At 40.7% G+C, this 23,980-nt stretch overlaps 1 protein-coding gene across 2 annotated transcripts in view; it reads right to left on the bottom strand.

Moving 5' to 3' along the window:
* LOC111959346 (melanophilin-like) overlaps positions 1-23,980 on the bottom strand; it is a 127,528-nt gene that overhangs the window by 60,869 nt on the left and 42,679 nt on the right. For both annotated transcript variants that reach the window (XM_070437622.1, XM_023980846.2), the window contains exons 4-6: positions 13,482-13,621; positions 11,468-11,509; positions 4,795-4,850 (exon numbers count right to left, since the gene is read on the bottom strand). In XM_070437622.1, coding sequence (XP_070293723.1) covers positions 4,795-4,850; positions 11,468-11,509; positions 13,482-13,621 — 238 coding nt within the window. The remainder of the gene's footprint in view (positions 1-4,794; positions 4,851-11,467; positions 11,510-13,481; positions 13,622-23,980) is intronic.

Genomic DNA, 23,980 nt, shown 5'->3' with positions numbered 1-23,980 from the left:
TCTATCACTCCAGTGTTTAATTGCTAAATTGTAATTACCTCGCCACTACGGCCTATTTATTGACTTTTCTATTGTGTTATTGACTGTACGTTTGTTTATTCCATGTGTAACTCTGTGTTGTAGTTTGTGTCGCACTGCTTTGCTTTATCTTGGCCAGGTCGCAGTTGTAAATGAGAACTTGTTCTCAACTGGCCTACCTGGTTAAATAAAGGTTAAATATTTTTTTCAATAAAAATGTAATTTGCCGATGACTCAACAGTGGTAGGCCTGATCATCGACAACAACAAGACAGCCTATAGGGAGGAGGTCAGAGACCTGGCCATGTGGTGCCAGGACAACAACCTCTCCCTAAACGTAATCAAGACAAAGGAGATGATTGTGGATTACAGGAAAAAGAGGACCGAGCACGCCCCCATTCTCATCGACGGAGCTGCAGTGGAGCAGGTTGAGAGCTTCAAGTTCCTTGGTGTCCACATCACCAACATGGTCCAAGCACACCATGACAATCATGAAGCGGGCACGACAAAACCTATTTCCCCTCAGAAGATTTGGCATGGGTCCTCAGATCCTCAAAAGGTTCTACAGCTGAACCATCGAGAGCATCCTGACTGGTTGGATCAATGCCTGGTATGGCAACTGCTCGGCCTCCGACCACAAGGCACTACAGAGGGTAGTGCGAACGGCCCAGTACATCACTGCGGCCAAGCTTCCTGCCATCCAGGACCTCTATACCAGGCKGTGTCAGAGGAAGACCATGAAAATTGTCAAAGACTCCAGCCACCCTAGTTATAGACTGTTCTCTCTGCTACCACATGGCAAGCGGTACCGGAGCGCCAAGTCTAGGTCCAAGAGGCTTCTAAACCGCTTCTAYWCCCAAGCCTTTAGACTTCTGAACATCTAGTCAAATGGCTACCCAGACTATTCACATTGCCCCCTCCCCTCTCCACACCACTGCCACTCTCTGTTTTCATCTATGCATAGTCACTTTAATTAACTCTACCTACATGTACATACTACCTCAACTAACCGGTGCCCCCACATAATGMCTTTCTACCGGCACCCCCCTGTATATATTGTTATTTTTTACTGCCCCTCTTATTTACTTCTTACTTTTATCTCTTATTCTTATCTGTATTTTTTTAAACTGCACTGTCGGTTAGGGGCTCTTAAGTAAGCATTTCACTGTAAGGTCTACACCTGTTGTATTCTGTGCATGTGAAAAATAACATTTGATTTGATATGTGGTATAACATTTCTAAACTTTGACACAATGGCCCATACTCACAAAGCATCTCAAGAGTAGTAGTACTGATCTAGGATCAGGTCCACCCCTTTAATAATTAATTATGGTTTAAAAGGAAAAACTGATCTTAGATCAGCAATCCTATACTAAGATGCTTTGTGGATATGGGCTTGCCCCCCCCCCCCCCCAAACCCCGCTGTCCATGTGCTCTTATTCATTATGATCTAAAAGATAAAACTAATCCTAGATAAGCACTCCTACTCAACACTGTAAATACGAGCCAAGGATTATTTTGTCAGCAGACAACAATGAGAGAAAGTGCTTCGTTTTGGTTATTCATTGTGATTTGGAACTAAACAATCAATCTAGACTGTACAACAGTCATAACAAAAACCAGCAGGAGACACTTCAGGGTCTCTCTCTCACTTTCTCATACACTTGACGTTTCTGGGGCTTGCGTCCCAAAAGGCACCCTATTACCTATGTAGTGCACTACTATTGACCGGGGCCCACAGGGCTTTGGTTAAAAGAAGGGCAATATATAGGGAATAGAGTGCAATTTGGGATACAACCTGGGACTCTTTAATGTGTGTCATGATCTATGACAGCCTGGTATTTATTTACCAACGATGCACCGGGCCAGCGCTGGTTCTGCAATGCCTTAACCCTGACCAGCTGCTCGTCAGGGTTAAGGGTCAGCACAAATGACCAGATCTATAAATCATCTCAACTGTCAAACAACAGGGAAGATCTGTATGAAGGGGCCTCCCGAGTGGCACAGTGGTCTAAGGCAGTGCATTGCGGTGCTAGTTGTGCCACTAGAGATTCTGGGTTCGAGTCCAGGCTCTGTCGCAGCCGGCCGCGACCAGGAGACCCACAATTGGCCCAGCGTCGTCCAGGTTAGGGGAGGGTTAGGCCGGCAACGATGTTCTTGTCCCATCGCGCACTAGCRACTCCTGTGGTGGGCAGGGCGCAGTGCACGCTGACACGGTCGCCAAGTGCACRGTGTGTCCTCTGACACATTGTTGCGGCTGGCTTCCGGGTTAAGTGGGCATTGTGTCAAGAAGCAATACGGTTTGGTTGGGTTGTGTTTCGGAGGACGCACGGCTCTCGACCTTCGCCTCTCCAGAGTCCGTAGGGGGTACGGACTCTGGGGGTACAAAAGGGGGTACATTTAAAAAAAAATATATATATATATATATTATAAATTAAAAAACAAATAAAAGAGCTATATGAATAAAGATGAGTGATTATACAGTTTAGATCGCCTAGCTTAGGCCAATGATACAGAAGGTGCTACATAATATTTATGCCATTTAGAAGATGCTTTTGTCCTAAGCGACTTAGTCATGCGTGTATACATTTTACATATGGGTTGTCCTGGGAATCGAACACACAATCCTAGCGGTGCAAGTGACATGATCTAACAACTGAGCCATACAGGACCACACAGCATTCACGTAGGAACAATTGAATGACTTATGGTTGATATATCATTTCAGCCTTTTCCTAAACTATGGGCCTACATTCATATTTTAGAAAGGGGCTGTACAAACATGTCCACTTTTTGAAGTCTGAATTCACCTTTACTTGCACACAGGGATGTCTCAACCATAAACATGAACTTAGGTGTCTCAAACACTCAAGAAGACCTGTACAAGCAACTTAACCCTCATACTACCAACATATTATACATGCATGGATTACCAACTGGGATAATTTTGACCCCAAGAAGAAACTATTTGAAAAATCAACAATCATAGCCAAACATCAACTTCATTCTTATAAAAACATAATTAGAAATAATTTTATCTGAAATAAGGAATAACCAAAACAGACTTATTTCAGCTAAATTACAGGTCATTTGTATATTCTGTCAAATGAAAATATATATTTTCCCCTTAAATAATGTACAGCTTTTGGTAACACTTTATTTGGACATGCCATCTGTAGAGATCTACAGACTATCAGTAACATTTCAACTAACTACTACTGACCCTAACCCTAGCCTAACCTTAAGCCTTACCCTAACCGTAACCTTAGGAAGCAGTTGCTTATCAACAGATAGTGTGACCATCTGTACAGCATCTACAGATGGACTATCCAAATAAAGCCTGACCCATATTTTTCCCATATTACAAATCAACATAGGCACTAAAAAGATCATTTGATGGTATTATCATTTAGACTTTAGAATTGTGCCATATTTTGGGGCGGTACACCAACATTTTTAATATACTTAATTGTATTGACAAAAAGTGATCCATCCATTGATCCTGAGAGGACATTACAAAGAATATGCCTTTGTTTTCTTTATTTACTTACCCCACAGCCAGCATTAGCATTGCTGCCATTGAAACAATGGGAGTGGTTGAGCCTATGGCAGGATGATTCAAAAAGCATGCTCAAACTAAATATTATAGCAACCCAAATATCATAACAAGTTGCACATATAGAATATTGGAAGATATTTAGGGGATTCTGGTATTTATATAACATTTACCGTCAAATTTTTTTGCTTCTGAGAATACACACCAATACAGCACTATGTGTACATTTAGAGAGTAACTGGTAATTATGTCCCCAGATAAGCTTAGATTCAAATAAAGGTCCTATTTACCAAATTACTATAGGCTGAATTAGGTGTTTTTGGCTGGGGACCAAAATGACCGCAAAGGACTTTTCTTTCTTCTTTCTAATCCATTTGAATACAGAAACACTAAACAATGATTTAGTTTCGTTAAGAACAAGTTAATTGACAAAGTCATGAAATATTGAAAGAATTGATAAACCATCTTTGGGCTATGATCAAAAATATGCTTCTGGGGTCAAAAACCCCAGTCTGTAGTATGAGGGTTAGAACAAACATAAAACTTAAAAGACACAAAGCAGGTACTGTAGTCTGTATATAACAAGAGAAACTAGGTTTTTATTTGTTTATACATGTTACTATGTGTCAAGGTCTCAAATGCTTCAGCATGGATTACCATTGAGAAGACCCAGCAACATTTAAAAAGATATACTGCTGTATGCACACTAATGAGTCACTGTTCATTTTACGTTTTGTGTTTGTTTTATGGATATGGAACGTACAGAATAACACAAATAAACATTTCCCATAATCGTTCATGGGGTAAGGTTGCACATGTGTGTTCTAGCCCAGCACAAGCACAACCGACTCAACTATTCCACTATTCCTCAAGACCCTTTGTTAGTTGAATCGCATGTGTTTGTGCAGGGCTGGAATAAAAATGTGCAATACTCGGGCACACCCGAGGACCCAAGCTAAGAAACACTGCCATAGAGGGATGTCCTCTACCCACCAACATAAACAGTCAAGGACACAATTCACTGATTAACACTATAGGGCCAACCCGAACCATACTGTGCTGGCTCTGATATTTTCTCTTTACATTGCCCTTTCGCGTACAGTTCCAGCAACTTTGCTGTATGTGAACCCCAGGCCAGCCCAGTATAGTTTGGCTTGGCTCGGTATTGTGAAAAAGGTAATACTGCAATTCAGGAAGTCAGGAATTGAGAGTGGGCAATACCATTCTGTAGTGTCGTCCATCTGCCACGGTGTCCATGTTGTTCTCATCATAGACATCTGATGAGGAGGGAGAAGTGTCTCGTGTGAGTTAAAAATATATATTTTTAATTAAATTCCATAAGACTTCAATTATCTCTCAAAAAGCAACTGTGCTGGGCAAAACAGTGCAAGTTTAAATACATTAGGTACATGCATACACACATTACATAATAAGGTGCCTTCAGAAAGTATTCACTTTTCCACAATTTGTTGTGTTCCAGCCTGAATTTAACGTTGATTACATTTAGATTTGGTGTCACTAGTCTACACACAATACCCCATAATGTYAAAGTGGAATTATGTTTTTTTTTTGCCAATAAGTATTCAATCCCTTTGTTATTGCATGCATGAATAAGTTCAAGAATAAAAATGTGCTAAACAAGTCACATAATAAGTGGCATGGACTCACTCAGTGTGCATTAATAGTGTTTAACATGATTTTTAAATGACTACCCCATCTCTATACCCCACACATACAATTATCTGTAAGGTCCCTCAACTGAGCAGGTCATTTCAAACACAGATTCAACCACAAAGACCAGGGAGGTTTTCCAATGTCTCGCAAAGAAGGGCACCCATTGGTAAAAACAAAAAGCAGACATTGAATATCCCTTTGAGCATGGTGAAGTTACACTTTGGATGATGTATCAATACACCCAGTCACTACAAAGATACAGGCATCCTTCCTAACAGCTGCTGGAGAGGAATGAAACCGAAAAAAAGAAAGAAAAAAAAATCAATTTTGAATTGAGGATCTATCAACAAAATGTGGAATAAGTCAAGGGTATGAATACTTTCTGAAGGCACTGTACGTCAGGGCTGGGCGATATGACGACATATATCGTGTGATGATAGAAAAATGTCTATCGTTTTAGATTATGCTCTATCGTTTATTTCGTTGTGTCGCAAATCACACTCTTTACGGCAATCTTTTTCGTCAATTGGACGAAGCTTTGCTTTCTTCCACACCTCCGGTGTAGAAGGTAATTTGCAACACAAACAAACATTGACGAGAGTGAACGTGACACAGAGCACGGAGACACGGAGCTCGTACCTAAAAGAGGGGCTACTTCGGTCGCATGGACGTGGTTTAGGTATAAAAGTCTGACACCGACCAGAAACCGTCCTCTGCAAAATATGCCGCAGGYCGGTACCGAAAACAGGCTCAAACACCACTAACCTCTTGTACCACCTACGCAAGAATCATGTGAAACAGTACAGTCGAGTGCTCAAAACAAACCCCCAACTCTGACGTTGCAAGCGGCTTTTGCCCGCAGCACACCATATGGCCAAGAATCACGAAGATGGAAGGAGAGAACAGCTGCGGTTCCAACTTACATCTGCAAAAACATGGCCCCAATTTACACAGTCGAGAAACGGGTTTCGTGAGTTGGTGCTAACACTCGACCCAAGGTACCTTACGCAAATTGATATGTGACACGTATTAATGCCAAAATAACATGAAAAACAGGCAAGTCCCCCCCCCCCAAAAAAAGTATTTTAGGCCTATATTTATTTTGTTTGCAACTATAGTTGAAGTGATTTCTATTTACCTTTTTAGATTTTATACATTAATATTTTATATTTTGTTACATGCTTAATTGGAAATGGGAGAAATAATCAAATATGACTAAGTACCTTTATTTGTTGAGTATAATTCMAAATGTAATAAGAAATAGGTTTTTACATGTGACCACATTTTATATAAACAATTTATTCATTGAATTTACAGAAAATGTGCTATATCGTGAAACGTATCATTATCGGGATATGAAATGACCTATATCGGGATATGACATTTTGGCCATATCGTCCAGCCCTACTGTACGTCAAAAAACATTATCATATTAGCAAAGACTAATTTAGCATTAGCGCAAAGGTGCTTTTCTTTTCTATGTTGTTGCTGTATAGTGTTTGTTTCTTTTTATAGCTCTCTAAATAGAACAGGTAATGGAAATGCAGGAGCTAAGTGACCTTAAGAAACACACGTCAGAGAGCAAATCATATGGTGCTTCTGCCAGCACGAAAGCAGCACAAGTAGGTAAAGTGCGAGCACACAATGTGTTTCTTAGTCTCTTTTTATGAGTCTGTTTATGAGTGACTTGCTTTGCTCAGTAACATTTTGTTCTACTGGGTCCTGCGCTTATTGAATCAGAGGAGACAGGGAAAGGAAAAGAGAGCGAGGAATAGAGAGAGCGAGGGAAAAAAAAGAGATGCTAAGTGGGTGAAGATTTAAGGATGAGCAGCTGCTCTGCTCAGCAAAAAAATAAACAACTGAAAGATTGTAAAAGWTAAGATTGTGCAAACAAATGGCACACTAGATGCTTAAAACACACATGCGCACGCACATTCTGACACATGCTATCGCACGCATGCACGTGCACACACAAACAAAATACACAAAATTACCCTCTAATAAATTCCACAAGACTCTAATTGACTTAAAACGTCTCGGACTCTAATACCCCTGTTGACATACCAATGTGCGGTGGTGTAAAGTACTTAAATAAAAATATTTTTAACTACTAGTTCTTTGGGGTATCTGTACTTTACTATTTACAGTTGAAGTCGGAAGTTTACATACACTTAGGTTGGAGTCATTCAACCTAGTTTTTCAACCACTCCACAAATTTCTTGTCAAAAAACTATAGTTTTGGCAAGTCGGTTAAGACATCTACTTTGCGCATGACACAAGTAATTTTTCCAAAAATTGTTTACAGACAGATTATTTCACTTATAATTCATTGTATCACAATTCCAGTGGGTCAGAAATGTACATACACTAAGTTGACTGTGCCTTTAAACAGCTTGGAAAATTCCAGAAAATTATGTCATGGCTTTAGAAGCTTCTGATAGGCTAATTGACAACATTTGAGTCAATTGGAGGTGTCCTGTGGATGTATTTCAAGGCCTACCTTCAAACTCAGTGCCTCTTTGCTTGACATCATGGGAAAATCAAAATAAATCAGCCAAGACCAAAAAAAAAAAAATGTAGACCTCTAAAAATCTGGTTCATCCTTGGGAGCAATTTCCAAATGCCTGAAGGTACCACGGTCATCTGTACAAACAATAGTATGCAAGTAAACACCATGGGACCACGCAGCCGTCATACTGCTCAGGAAGGAGACGTGTTCTGTCTCCTAGAGATGAATGTACTTTGGTGCGAAAAGTGAATCAATCCCAGAACAACAGCAAAGGACCTTGTGAAGATGCTGGAAGAAACAGGTACAAAAGTATCTATATCCACAGTAAAACGAGTTCATATAGACATAACCTGAAAGGCCGCTCAGCAAGGAAGAAGCCACTGCTCCAAAACCGCCATAAAAAAGCCAGAATACAGTTTGCAACTGCACATGGGGACAAAGATCGTACTTTTTGGAGAAATGTCCTCTGGTCTGATGAAACAAAAAATAGAACAGTTTGGTCATAATGACCATCGTTATGTTTGGAGGAAAAAGGGGGACGCTTGCAAGCCGAAGAACACCATCCCAACTGTGAAGCACGGGGATGGCAGCATCATGTTGTGGGGGTGCTTTGCTGCAGGAGGGACTGGTGCACTTCACAAAATAGATGGCAACATGAGAATGAAAAGTATGTGGATATATTGAAGCAAAATCTCAAGACATCAGTCAGGGAGTTAAAGCTTGGTCGCAAGTGGGTCTTCCAAATGTACAATGACTCCAAGCATACTTCCAAAGTTGTAGCAAAATGGCTTAAGGACAACAAAGTCAAGCTATTGGAGTGGCCATCTCAATCCCATAGAAAATGTGTGGTCGAGCAAGGAGGCCTACAAACCTGACTCAGGTACACCAGCTGTCAGGAGGAATGGCCAAAATTCACCCAACTTATGTGTGGAAGCTTGTGGAAGGCTACCCAAAACGCTTGGAAGGCTACATACACTAATAGTGTATGTACAGTGAGGGAAAAAAGTATTTGATCCCCTGCTGATTTTGTACGTTTGCCCACTGACAAAGAAATTATCAGTCTGTAATTTAATGGTAGGTTTATTTGAACAGTGAGAGACAGAATATCAACAAAAAATCCAGAAAAACGCATGTCAAAAATTTTATAAATTGATTTGCATTTTAATGAGGGAAATAAGTATTTGACCCCTCTGTAAAACATGACTTAGTACTGGGGGGCAAAACCCTTGGTGGCAATCACAGAGGTCAGATGTTCTTGAGTTGGCCACCAGGTTTGCACACATTCAGGAGAGATTTTGTCCCACTCCTCTTTGCAGATCTTCTTCAAGTCATTAAGTTTCGAGACTGACGTTTAGCAACTCGAACCTTCAGCTCCCTCCACAGATTCTATTGGATTAAGGTCTGGAGACTGCTAGGCACTCCAGGACCTTAATGTGTCTTTTTCTTGAGCCACTCCTTTGTTGCTTGCCGTGTGTTTTGGTCATTGTCAGCTGGAATACCCATCCACGACCCATTTTCAATACCCTGGCTGAGGAAGGAGGTTTCACCCAAGATTTGACGGTACATGGCCCCGTCCATCGTCCCTTTGATGCGTGAAGTTGTCCTGTCCCCTTAGCAGAAAAACACCCCAAAGCATAATGTTTCCACCGCCATGTTTGACGGTGGGGAGTGGTTTCTTGGGTCATAGGCAGCATTCTCCTCCTCACAAACACGGCAAGTTGAGTTGATGCCAAAGAACTCCATTTTGGTCTCATCTGACCACAACACGTTCACCCAGTTGTCTCTGAATCATTCAGATGTTCATTGGCAAACTTCAGACGGGCATGTATATGGCTTTCTTGGCAGGGGACCTTGCGGGCGCTGCAGGATTTCAGTCCTTCACGGCGTAGTGTGTTACCATATGTTTCTTGGTGACTATGGTCCCAGCTGCCTTGAGATCATTGACAAGATCCTCCTGTGTAGTTCTGGGCTGATTCCTCACCATTCTCATTATCATTGCAACTCCACGAGTGAGATCTTGCATGGAGCCCTAGGCCAAGGGAGTTTGACAGTTCTTTTGTGTTCTCCATTTGCGAATAATCCACCAACTGTTTCACCTTCTCACCAAGCTGCTTGGCAAGTCTTGTAGCCCATTCCAGCTTGTGTAGATCTACAATCTTGTCCCTGACATCTTGGAGAGCTCTTTGGTCTTGGCCATGGTGGAGAGTTTGGAATCTGATTGATTGATTGCTTCTGTGGACAGGTGTCTTTTATACAGGTAAGAAACTGAGATTAGAGCACTCCCTTTAAGAGTGTGCTCCTAATCTCAGCTCGTTACCTGTATGAAAGACACCTGGGAGCCAGAAATCTTTCTGATTGAGAGGGGTCAAATACTTATTTCCCTCATTAAAATGCAAATCAATTTATAACGTTTTTGACATGCGTTTTCTGGATTTTTTTGTGTTATTCTGTCTCTCACTGTTCAATAAACCTACCATTAAAATTATAGACTGATCATTTCTTTGTCAGGGCAAACGTACAAAATCAGCAGGGATCAAATACTTTTTTCCTCACTGTAAATTACTGACCCACTGGGAATGTGATGAAATAAATAAAAGCTGAAATAAATCATTCTCTCTACTATTATTCTGACATTTCACGTTCTTAAAATAAAGTGGTGATCCTAACTCACCTAAGACAGGGAATTTTTACTTTGATTAAATGTCAGGAATTGTGAAACTGAGTTTAAATGTATTTGGCTAAGGTATATGTAAACTTCCGACTTCAACTGTATATTCTTGTCAATGTTTACTTTTACTTCACTTCATTCCTAAAGAAAATAATTGACTTTTTACTACATACATTTTCCCTGACACCGAAAAGTACTCGTTACATTTTGACAGGAAAATGATCCATTTCACACACTAATCAAGATAACATCCCTGGTCATCCCTACTGCCTCTGATCTGGTGGACTCACTAAACACAAATGCTTCGTTTGTAAATTATGTCTTAGTGTTGGAGCGTGCCCCTGGCTATCTGTCAATAAAAAATACTTTTGCTTTTGATAAATAAGTACATTTTAGAAGTTCAATTTACTTTTCATACTTAAGTACATTTAAAACAAAATACTTTTAGACTTATACTCAAGTAGTATTTTACTGGGTGACTTTCACTTTTTCTTGAGTGATTTTCTATTAAGGTATCTTTACTTTTATTCAAGTATGACAATTGAGTACTTTTTCTACCATTGCCAATGTGTCGGGGTGTGACAGGCTAACTATGTGCCAGCCAACCCACAGGGTGCTACTTACAGGGTAAGTGCCCAAGCTACAGTGCCCACGGCTCTGCCTAGAGCTACAAAGCGGGTCTTTTTCAATCAAATAAATGTAAATGAAGTTGTATTTAATATTTGACCTTAATCAGATTTCCTAAGCCATAACCAAATTGTGCTTTGGCTAGCTGGTTAATTTCTATGTCTGTCAGACTGCCCTTATCTAATAGATAAAAATACATCCACTTTAAACATTACCTAATAAGTGTTAGGGTAAAATATGTTTGTGCTTCACTAGAAATTAGATTCCAAAGTCTGAAAAGCCCATTCTTTACTGTATGTGGATGGAGTGAGTGAGTGATCAGTGAGACAAGCTGTTCTTGGTAAAGTGTCTATGGAATGACACTGGACAAAGCCATTGTGCTTGATAATTGTGCAGAGACACAGAGCTCTACTTACTGTGGCTTTCGGGCATGCTGTGTGTGTCATCTTCATGAGGCTCTGGGAGGGAGAGACAGAGGGAGAAAGACTAACTATCTGAGGTCAAATCAAACAATTCAAAAGAAAGGCCCCTGACGTCATCAGTAGTGATGGTCCCTTTGTAAATAAATGCACAATCAGAGATAATCTTGATGACATAACATCAAATGTAAAGATACACTGTTGCTAGAGCTGCTAATTTCAATGTATGCTCATATGTGAAGAATGAGACTTGTGCTGTGCATGTGTAAAGAAACCTTATGTCGTTTTGCTCCTCAACAGAATGGAAAGTCTCAACATAAGTTTTTGTCATAGTCTCTCTGTACACCAGAAGACAGTGGTGTGGGGATGACACCCTCTGAGCTTCTGGGGCCTCATGGACCACTGTCAGAAAGGTCCGTGTGTTTGTGCACATGCACACTGTTCTGGCGTATGCAGCATGTGTGTGTGAAGCAATATGTTCACATTGGTATGTGCTTGCGTGTGGACTCTGTATAGACTGTGTATGAATCTGTTTGTATATGTATTTGTGGGTGTTTCTGTGTATATCTTTACATGTGTACATGTACATTTGCCTAAATGCAAAACCGGTGTCTGTTCTCTTTCGCCCGGTATCTGGCCAATTGAACCCTGCAGGATTGGATCAACCCAGAGACATGACATTTCAGACACAGAGCAAGACGTGATCATGCAATCACACGGACTGCTGGATCCAGCCAACCAGCTCCCTCCTCATCCCACCCACAATCCTCCATAGTGACTTAACTCTTTTCACTATAATTCCATATTTGCATGATTTCCTTTTCCTTTAAGCAACGTCACAAACTCGTCAGGGCCAAGACATCATAGGTCTCGTCGTTTTAAAGATGCCTTGGGTGTTGCTTGCAGATAAGCTCCATTGTATAGTTAACATCAGGCAAATAACATGTCAGTTTTGCTTTGATTAAACCCAATCGTCACTGCGTTAAACTTTAAACATGTCAGACAAACATACACAAAGCCTTTCATTGCTATGTCAATAAGTCTGGTAACGTAGGCAACGTCCGGAACTGACCGAGTCATATAGGGACCAACGGAGGCAACGTTTCTCTAACATTGTTGGTCAGTGGAGGATAAAATGGCATGACATTTAGACTGAATCCAGGCCTTTGTGCTGCAGTGCTCTTAACACGGCTCCACACACAGTTGTAGTAAGCCAGAAAAACAGAGAAGATGGAAAAGATTAAGTCCCTCTGTCCTATTTGCCAGGCAGCTCCCTGAGAAGGGCTTACTGACTGAAAAGAGGGAAAGAAAGAAACTTATTTCCTATGATTCAGAATGCACAGAGTGGGACAAATTAGTCATGTGTATCACTCCATTCAAGTTTGCATGTAAATCTTCCACACACCCGAAAAGCACTATGCAAAGATKGATAAAATGTTACTTTAACAGATTACAAAAGCTCCCGTGTTAGATATCATGCAAATGTTGGATTTAGAGAGTGTAAATGGTAAGCTGAGAAGGGAATTGGTTTAAAATTTGCCTTGGTGACATTTACAATGCCTGCATAGGCTGTTATAAACACCATCATTTTATGAGTTGTGTTTACAAAAAATGACGACCAGTGATTTTAAGTCATTTCCGATTCCAGAGTTAACATGGGGATGCATACACCACAACACTGACCTGACATGGCCTGACATTGTAATCATTTTGGGTGATATTTTCTATACCATAGATGCAGCCTACAGTAAATACATTCCATCCACCATGACAAGAGGTTAACACTCAGCCACTGTATAAAGCAGCTGCGTCTCTAGAAAGCTTTTCATTTATTGTGTATTTAGAACAATAAGCTTCAGCAGATCTTGAGCAACAATAAACTCCCTACTGTACCTCGTGGGCTCTATAGCACTGCTACCGTGTGCTACAGGGTTTCCTAAGGGTTTATACAGGGGTGATGGGGTCTCCTAAGGGCTTCTTCAGGTGTGGGCATGAAACCCATAGTACCCACCTCTCAGGTCACTCTGGGAGGCGCTGAGATCACCACTCAACCTCTTGTAGAGCGAGCGCATCACCTTGGCACTGCCAAAGCGCTTGAAACGGGAGCGCACATTCTCATGGTACCACTCCAAAGTGCCAATCTTGAGGACCCTGGAGAGAGAGAGAGAGAGAGAGGACTTCAATAATGACTGGCTATACAGACAGATGGATAGACAGAGCAGGGACAGACTTAATAGATACTGTATGGCTCCAAGGTTTAAATCTGAAGCAGCTATTCTAGGAGTATGTTCTTGAGGTTTATGTTGAGCCTTTTTTTTGTACATTAACGCATCACTACGTCAAGGGAAATATAGTATCCTTTCTAACAAAGATATCTACATAATTGTTTTTAAAACATACCTTATCCTGGGTATGGGCTAAGTTGAGCATAGGGACAGGGTAAGTTGAGCCGCCTACAAATGTATATACTGAATGAAATATTACCGCTACCTTTTTAAAACCCATGTCTATCTTTATTTCCCAAACACAATTCAACACAATCAGAATCACTTTGTCTTTTAGTAATTTTAAGCATCTTTTAACACAGGTTTAAAACTTAACATAGGCTTAACACCTAACAAACACTTGTACTGTTTTAACACAGGCCAGGCCATGGTGTTACCTCAAATCGCAGTGATAATGCCTTGCATTTGAACCTGGGAAGAAAACACTTAAATTTGCTCAACTTTACATTGCATTGGCTCAAGCATGGGCTCAACTTGCCCCACAGCAAAGCTTTTTTACTATATTAGCCCAAAAGGCTACAAGGATGCACTTTCATGCTATGTTTAGGGCTTCATATTGAAGCTTATAGATACACCAACTGATGTATAGAACAGTACAACAACTACAGTATTTACTTTGGTGTACATACACGAATCATGAAACCTGTTCCCCAAATAATTCATTTGATGGTGGAAATCAGTTTTTTGGACCTAACTTTTTCCCATGTGATTTTATTCCTTCACCGAATGCATGAAATGATGACCTCTTCCTAAATATTTGTTCACATTATTAATTTTCTGTATAGTTTCCAAGAAACAAGGGGTGTCTCAACAAACCCTTCGGCTGAACTTACCCCACTCTCCCAAGTGAGTAGGGTAAGCATTTCAGTACTTGGATCACACAGTATGCGAGTTTGCAAAATGCATCAGACCAGGTGTGTGGGAGATTTGTCAGAGGGATGGATGAAAGGGACTATCTATTTGCCTTTAGACCTTGAGTAGGAATTGGGAGAGGAACTTTAGATGAAAAATACAGTGGTTCCTCCTTTAAAAGTTGCAAGCTTACGCCGCAGGACTTAAAGGTAATTTGTGGTTTTGTACGGTACCCTGCGTCACCACTTCATTGCTCCAGAGCAGCGCAAGGGGGAGGTAGTTTTTTGTTGTTGCTTTTGGGTCCTACTGTGTCTCTGACAATGAATGGGCGACATAAACCTGAATAGAAACTGATAATTGTGCACGACTTCAGCATTACTTACTAAACCTGAAGTTACATGAAGGATTTTATTATTTTATTTTGCTAGGATTATTTTGCTCTTACTGTAGACCACTCCTGACTGGTCATGTTGTACAGCGCTTGAGTGGCGCAACAGTCTAAAACACTGCAAACCAATGCAAGCTGTTTTACTACAGATGCATGTTCGATACCCGTGCCAGCCGCCACCGGGAGAGCGATGATGGCATTTGTTTTTAATTTAGAATCCTCCAATCCTCTATATGTAATTATTGGCGGAGTGTCACGTCATATTTTTCGATATACTGTAGGCCTACCGCGGGCGACATGATACTCAATAGTGTTGAGTAATGTGCTGTAGGTCTTATTTATTTAAAGAGCATGTTGAAGTTAGAAGCAATAGGATTTGAAGCAATAGCCTAAAACTATTTTAGCACTGTTTCGCGCTGCTCTGAAACAAGCATGGGGACTGGTCTTGAGAAATCAATGAGATTTCTATTTTCACTTAATCACCATTTGGGTGAATAAGGTTGGTTAGACTAGAATTTAAAAAATAGGGTGCAGAAATGTTATGCTCTTAGTGTAACCTTTATTTAACAAGGCAAGTCAGTTAAGAACAAATTATTATTGACAAGGACAACATATTCCTTCCTCCCCATCCGGGAATTGAAGCCTGGTCTCCGCGTGCCCTGCCTGCAAGACATGAGGATTCTTTAGCTAAATAGCCCAGTAATGTACTGCCGACCATCACGTTGTACAACGCCATATTTTCCGTTCCATCCTAATGGAAACTCAGAGGGTTTTTCGTTTTTCTTGGAATAGAACCACCATAATATTAATCTAATTATTTAAGCAAGTACCAATCAAAAGTTTGGACACACCTACTCATTCCGGGATTTTTATTTATTTTTACTATTTTCTACATTATAGAATAATAGTGAAGACATCACAACTATGAAATAACACGTATGGAATCATTTAAGAACAAATTCTTATTTACAAGGACAGCCTACTCCTTCCTCCCAGTCAGGGAATTGAACCCCGGTCTCCCGCGTGCCCGCATTCTCTAGTATAGCCATTATTGAAGGAACTTGAGGTCACCGAGAAAGTCTGGACATGGCCTGCGCTCCCTTATGTAAGGAATTAGGCACTTTCCGATGTTTACAACAGTATGTATTGTAGGCTATGTTTACTTGTCAGACTGCACAGTAGCCTAATAAACATATGCAGGTGGCTTATATTATTATCCAAATGTAAAAGCATATACTGTACAGTACTGTATTTCTTCACCAGCATCTTTATGCTTTCATTAGTAAAATAATCATAAAAATACTCTTTCAAAATGCAGATGTTGATTTAGTTATGGATCCATAACAAATGACTATGGGAATAAATATCACTGAATTACAGAAATATTGGAACAAAGTTGTCTAATGAAGGCAAACAAATTGTTGCTTACTGGAAAATACTCTTTCAAACACACATGGTCACGTTGTACAGCGTCATTATGGCTATTAGCAGGGCTATATTTTGGCCTTTATAAATATTATTTTTGCCTTTATTCAGATTACAATCGCTCACTGTCATTTTTTTGAAAACTAAATAATCTCCAATATATCATTATATATAGCCTTCCCGCTGTGGACGCCTATTTCAGCACCGTTTCACGCTGCTCTGAGACCAGCATGGAGAATCGAAAACGTTCAATTATTCCATGATATTCTTAAGATATAAACTCAGCAAAAAAAGAAACGTCCTTTTGAGGACCCTGTTTTCAAAGATAATTCGTAAAAATCCAAATAACTTCACAGATCTTCATTGTAAAGGGTTTAAACACTGTTTCCCATGCTTGTTCAATGAACCATAAACAATTAATGAACATGCACCTGTGGAACAGTAATTAAGACACCAACAGCTTACAGACAGAAGGCAAATAAGGTCACAGTTATAAAAACTTAGGACACTAACCCTAACCCTAGTCCTTTCTACTGACTCTAAAAAACACCAAAAGAAAGATGCCCAGGGTCCCCGCTCATCTGCGTGAATGTGCCTTAGGCACGCTGCAAGGAGGCATGAAGACTGCAGATGTGGCCAGGGCAATAAATTGCAATGTCCGTACTGTGAGACGCCTAAGACAGCGCTAGAGCGAGACAGGACGGACAGCTGATCGCCCTCGCAGTGGCAGACCACGTGTAACAACACCTGCACAGGATTGGTACATCCGAACATCACACCTGCGGGACAGGTACAGAATGGCAACAACAACAACTGCCCGAGTTACACCACGAACGCACAATCCCTCCATCAGTGCTCAGACTGTCCGCAATAGGCTGAGAGATGCTGGACTGAGGGCTTGTAGGCCTGTTGTAAGGCAGGTCCTCACCAGACATCACCGGCAACAACGTCACCTATGGGCACAAACCCACCGTCGCTGGACCAGACAGGACTGGCAAAAAGTGCTCTTCACTGACGAGTCGCGGTTTTGTCTCACCAGGGGTGATGGTCAGATTCACGTTTATCGTCGACGAAATTAGCGTTAGATTGATGCCTGTACTCTGGAGCGGGATCGATTTGGAGGTGCAGGGTTCGTCATGGTCTGGGGCTGTGTGCCACAGCATCATCGGACTGAGCTTGTTGTCATTGCAGGCCATCTCTACGCTGTACGTTACAGGGAAGACATCCTCCTCCCTCATGTGGTACCTTTCCTGCTGGCTCATCCTGACATGACCCTCCAGCATGACAATGCCACCAGCCATACTGCTCGTTCTGTGTGTGATTTCCTGCAAGTCAGGAATGTCAGTGTTCTGCCATGGCCAGCAAAGAGCCCGGATCTCAATCCCATTGAGCACGTCTGGGACCTGTTGGATCGGAGGGTGAGTGCTAGGGCCATTCCCCCCAGAAATATCCGGGAACTTGCAGGTGCCTTGGTGGAAGAGTGGGGTAACATCTCACAGCAAGAATTGGCAAATCTGGTGCAGTCCTTGAGGAGGAGATGCACTGCAGTACTTAATGCAGCTGGTGGCCACACCAGATACTGACTGTTACTTTTGATTTTGATCCCCCCTTTGTTCAGGGACACATAATTCCATTTATGTTAGTCACAAGTCTGTGGTAATTGTTCTGTTTATGTCTCAGTTGTTGAATCTTGTCATGTTCATACAAATATTTACACATGTTAAGTTTGCTGAAAATAAAACGCAATTGACAGTGAGAGGACGTTTCTTTTTTTGCTGATTTTATGTGTTGACTGAATATAAGCAAGTGATATCTGCTAAATAATCAAGTTAGAAATATTATTTATGGAGAAACCTAAATAACAAACTGGCTTTATTTACAAATTAATGAGAATGTCTCACCCCATGTTCAATAATTGCTTTTTTCTCGCTCACTCTAGGTTAAATGAAAACGAAATCTCCAAAATATCGTTACTTTTTAAACAAAGCGATTATTATATTATTAATTAATTTAGAATTATATAAAATCCCCTTAGATATTAATTTAGAATCCTCCAATCCTCTAATTGTAATTATTGGCGAGTCACGTCATTTAAACATTATTTTTTTTAGATATACTGTAGGCCTACCATAGGCGAAATGAGTATTGGTTACACTACAATTAGGGTGTGGAAATGTTATGCCCCTTAGATATTCATTTAAAATCCTCCAATCCTCTTATGCTTTAGCCTACTCCCGACCGTCACGTTGTACGGCGCAATATTTTCCATTCCATCCTAACGGAAACCCTGAGGGTTTAGTTTTTCTCGGAATATAAACACCATAATATTAATCAAATTAATTAAGCCTAATTTCTTAAAATCAATCCCATGTACTATGTTATTACAAATGTTTATTTTTTATTCTCTAGTAAAGCCAATATGGGAGACTATCAAATGCTTCTTGAAGTTGCCTTCTGGTGGTCAAACTAGCACTAACTTGCATTAACGTAAAAAATGGCTGACAATTAAATAACGTGCCATAGAATGCTGCAGCAGCCCGCAAGGTGTGCTTTTAAAGGAGGAACCACTGAATGCATTAAATTCTTCTTGTCACGAATCCCGCCGAAGATGGTGCCTCTTCCCGTTTGGGCGGCGCTCGGCGGTCGTCGTCTCCGGCCTACTAGCTGCCACCGATCCCCTTTTCTGTTTCATTTAGTTTTGTCTGATTTGTTGCACCTGTTTTGGGTTTAGGTTCATTGTGGGCTATTTAAACCCAGTTGGCCCGCCGACTTTTGTGCGGGCTTGTTTTTCTGTTTGTGGTGTTCGTTATTTCTTGTGGTGTCTGTTCCAAGTAGATTTTGTCCTGTTTGTTTTGGACTGTTTCTTGACGCGCCCTCGTATGTATGGCGTAGCCGTCTCACTGTATCTCTTTGGAATATTAAATCCACTTGCTTTTGAACTACCCTGCTCTCTGCGCTTGACTCCTTCATCACCACTCTTGGAATTATGACACTTCTTTACTTTTATATTCTATATAACTTCCTGGTTGCCTGAAGCGGCCTGAGACCTTCCTCCAATTAGTTTTGGGGGTTGTAACAGACCAACATTTCTTTTTGATACTGTCGCAAAACTAACTAAAAAGCAGCATTCCCTAAGAGAGGATGGCTTTCACTTTAGCAGCAATACATTACGGACTCCTCTTTAAATCTGCATATTCCTCCAAAGCTCAGTTGTCCTGAGTCTGCACAACTCTGCCAGGACCTAGGATCAAGGGAGACACTCAAGTGTTTTAGTAATAAATCTCTTGACACAATGATGAAAATAATCATGGCCTCTAAACCTTCAAGCTGCATACTGGACCTTATTCCAACTAAATTACTGAAAGAGCTGCTTCCTGTGCTTGGCCCTCCTATGTTGAACATAATAAATGGCTCTCTATCCACCATATGTTTACCAAACTCACTAAAAGTGGCAGTAATAAAGCCTCTTGAAAAAATCCAAACCTTGACCCATAAAATATAAAAAACGTTCAGCCTATATCGAATTTCACATTCCTCAAAAAAAAATGGAAAAAGCTGTTGCGCTGCAACTCACTGCCTTCTTGAAGACAAACAATGTATACGAAACACTTCAGTCTGGTTTTAGACCCCATCATAGCACTGAGACTGCACTTGTGAAGGTGGTAAAATACCTTTTAATGGCGTCAGACCGAGGCTCTGCATCTGTCCTCGTACTCCTAGACCTTAGTGCTGCTTTTGATACCATCGATTATCACGATCTTTTGGAGAGATTGAAAACCCACATTGGTCTACATCATATATGTCAGAGTCAAGGCCCCTGGGAAGGTTTTTTACGGCCCCTGGGATGATCTTGATTTATTATTAGAACCGGCCCGCAGACCGCAGCAAGCCGGCAGCCCGCAGATCTTTTACACGCACCAATACTACATTTCCCACAATGCAACGGTGACGCACCGAGCAGTAGGCTGCTTCATTTCAATATTTATTGGCACAGCAGTCGTCAGCATCACAGTAAAATTAACTTTCAGATACCCATCAAAAATGGCAAAACGGAAGGTGGACACTGAGAACCGGGGGTTTCAAACAAGGTGGGAGTCGGAGTATATGTTCACGGARGTAGCTGGAAAACCTGTGTGTCTTCTGTGTGGAGAAAGTGTGGCGGTACTGAAAGAGTATAATCTGAGCCGACATTATGAAACGAAACACGCGGACAAAAACAAGAATATGGACATGGAACAAAGGCTACAAAAGGCAGAGGAATTAAAACGAGGCCTCAAATCTCGACAGGCTCTGTTCAAAAAAGGATTTTTATATAAAGGAAATTTGTCTTTTGTGTCTGTTGAAAATTAAAGATTACTGACAGAGCCATAAGAAAATATTGCTTTATTTATCTGATCATATTGGAATATATTTGTTAGGTTTTCAGTAGGTTCAATTAGGTTCACTAGACTATATGCGTCATTTAAAAAATTTTCAATGAACATTCGAACAGTCCGGCCCTCGGCTTGTAGCTAAATTTTTTATTTGGCCCTCCGTCCATTTGACTTTGACACCCCTGGTCTACATGGACAAGTTCTGGCCTGGTTTAGATCTTATTTGTCGGAAAGATATCAGTTTGTCTCTGTGGATGGTTTGTCCTCTGACAAATCAACTGTACATTTTGGGGGTCCTCAAAGCTCCATTTTAGGACCACTATTGTTTTCACTATATATTTTACCTCTTGGTGATGTCATTCGGAAACATAATGTTAACTTTCACTGCTATGCGGACGATACACAGCTATACATTTTGATGAAACATGGTGAATCCCCAAAATTGCCTACCCTGGAAGCCTGCGTTTCAGACATAAGGAAGTGGATGTGGCACATTTTCTACTTTTAAACTCGGACAAAACAGAGATGCTAGTTCTAGGTCCCAAGAAACAAAGAGATCTTCTGTTGAATCTAACAATACATTTTGATGGTTGTCTCAAATAAAACTAGTGAAGGACCTCGGGGTCTCTCTTTTGACAAACATATCAAGACTGTTTCAAGGACAGCTTTTTTTCCCATCTACGTAACATTGCAAAAATCAGGAACTTTCTGTCCAAAAATGATGCAGAAAAATGTATCCATGCTTTTGTCACTTCTAGGTTAGACTACTGCAATGCTCTACTTTCCAGCTACCCGGATAAAGTAATAAAAAAAGTTCAGTTAGTGCTAAACACGGCTGCTAGAATCTTGACTAGAACCAAAACATTTGATCACATTACTCCAGTGCTAGCCTCTCTACACTGGCTTCCTGTTAAGGCTAGGGCTGATTTCAAGGTTTTACTGCTAACCTACAAAGCATTACATGGGCTTGCTCCTACCTATCTCTCCGATTTTGGGAAAGGGCAACCGTGTCTCCCATATTTATGCTGCAATAGTTTGTGTCGGGGGGCTAGGGTCAGTCTGTTCTCTCTCTCTCTCTCTCTCTCTCTCTCTCTCTCTCTCTCTCTCTCTCTCTCTCTCTCTCTCTCTCTCTCTCTCTCTCTTCTTCTCTCTCTCTCTCTCTTCTCTCTCTCTCTCTCTCTCTCTCTCTCTCTCTCTCTCTCTCTCTCTCTCTCTCTCTCTCTCTCTCTCTCTCTCTCTCTCTCTCTCTCTCTCTCTCTCTCTCTCTCTCTATATATATATTACGTTAGCATACAATGCCTTCAGAAAATATTCATACCCCTTGACTTATTCCATATTTTGTTGTGTTACAGCCTGAATTCTAACATTTATTAAATAGTTTTTAGAAAAGAAAATGTTTTTAATAAATGGGAAAATGAAATACAGAAATATGTCAAACACATAATTATTCACACCCTTGAGTCAATACATGTTAGGATTATCTTTAGCAGCGATTACATCTGGGAGTCTTTCTGGGTAAGTCTATTACAGCTTTCCACACCTGGATTGTACAATATTTGTACATTATTATTATACTTTTTTTTCAAGATCTGTCAACTTCAATGTCATCTTGGTAAGCAGTGAACATTTGGCCCTGTGTTTTTGATTATTGTCCTGTTGGAAGGTGAATTTGTCTTCTAGTGTCTGTTGCTTAGCTCTATTTTGTTTATATTCTTTTATTTTGTTTAGTCCTTGCAAATGTCAAGCATACATACAGTTGAAGTCGGAAGTTTACATAAACTCAGGTTGGAGTCATTAAAACTAGTTTAAAATTGTAGACCTCCACAAGTCTGGTTCATCATTGGGAGCAATTTCCAAACGCCTGAAAGTACCACAGTCACCTGTACAAACAATAGTACGCAAGTATAAACACCATGGGACCACACATCTGTCATACAGCTCAGGAAGGAGACACGTTCTGTCTCCTAGAGATGAATGTACTTTGGTGCGAAAAGTACAAATCAATCCCAGAACAACAGCAAAGGACCTTGTGAAGATGCTGGAGGAAACAGGTACAAAAGTATCTATATCTACAGTAAAACGAGTCCTATATCGACATAACCTGCAAGGAAGAAGCCACTGCTCCAAAACCACTATAAAAAAAGACAGACTCCGTTTTTTCAACTGCACATGGGGACAAAGATCGTGCTTTTTTGGAGAAATGTCATCTGGTCTGATGAAACAAAAATAGAACTGTTTGGCCATAATGACCATCGTTATGTTTGGAGGAAAAAGGGGAAGGCTTGCAAGCTGAAGAACACCATCCAAACCGTGAAGCACGGGGGTGGCAGCATCATGTTGTGGGGGTGCTTTGCTGCAGGAGGAACTGGTGCACTTCACAAAAAACGATGGTATCATGAAGAAGTAAAGTTATGTGGATATATTGATGCGCGGGCAAGGAGGCCTACAAACCTGACTCAGTTATACCAGCCTTGTCAGGAGGAATGGGCCAAAATTCACCCAACTTATTGTGGGAAGCTTGTGGAAGACTACCCAAAATGCTTGGAAGGCTACCCAAAAGGCAATGCTACCAAATACTAATTGAGTGTATGTAAACTTTTGACCCACTGGGAATGTGATGAAAGAAATAAAATATGAAATAAATCATTCTCTCTACTATTATTCTGACATTTCACATTCTTAAAATAAAGTGGTGATCCTAACTGACCTAAGACAGGGAATTGTTACTAGGATTAAATGTCAGGAATTGTGAAAAACTGATTTTAAATGTATTTGGCTAAGGTGTATGTAAACTTCCAACTTCAACTGTATAACATGGTGAAGTCACCACCATGCTTGAAATTATGAAGTGTGGTACTCAGTGATGTGTTGTGTTGGATTTGCCACAAGCATAATGTTTTTACTTTAGTGCCTTATTGCAAACAGGATGCATGTTTTGGAATATTTTTATTCTGTACAGGCTTCCTTCTTTTCACGCTGTCATTTAGGTTAGTTTTGGGGAGTAACTACAATGTTGTTGATCCATCATCAGTTTTCTCCTATCACAGCTATTCAACTCCGTAACTGTTTTAAAGTCACCATTGGCCTCATGGTGAAATCCCTGAGTGGTGTCCTTCCTCTCCGGCAACTGAGTTAGGAAGGACGTCTGAATCTTTGTAGTGACTGGGTGTATTGATACGCCATCCAA

This window comes from Salvelinus sp. IW2-2015, linkage group LG36, assembly GCF_002910315.2.
Source record: "Salvelinus sp. IW2-2015 linkage group LG36, ASM291031v2, whole genome shotgun sequence".
NCBI lineage: Eukaryota > Metazoa > Chordata > Actinopteri > Salmoniformes > Salmonidae > Salvelinus > Salvelinus sp. IW2-2015.
Note: the sequence above shows the minus strand (reverse complement) of the source record. Positions and strands in the feature narration are given on the sequence as shown.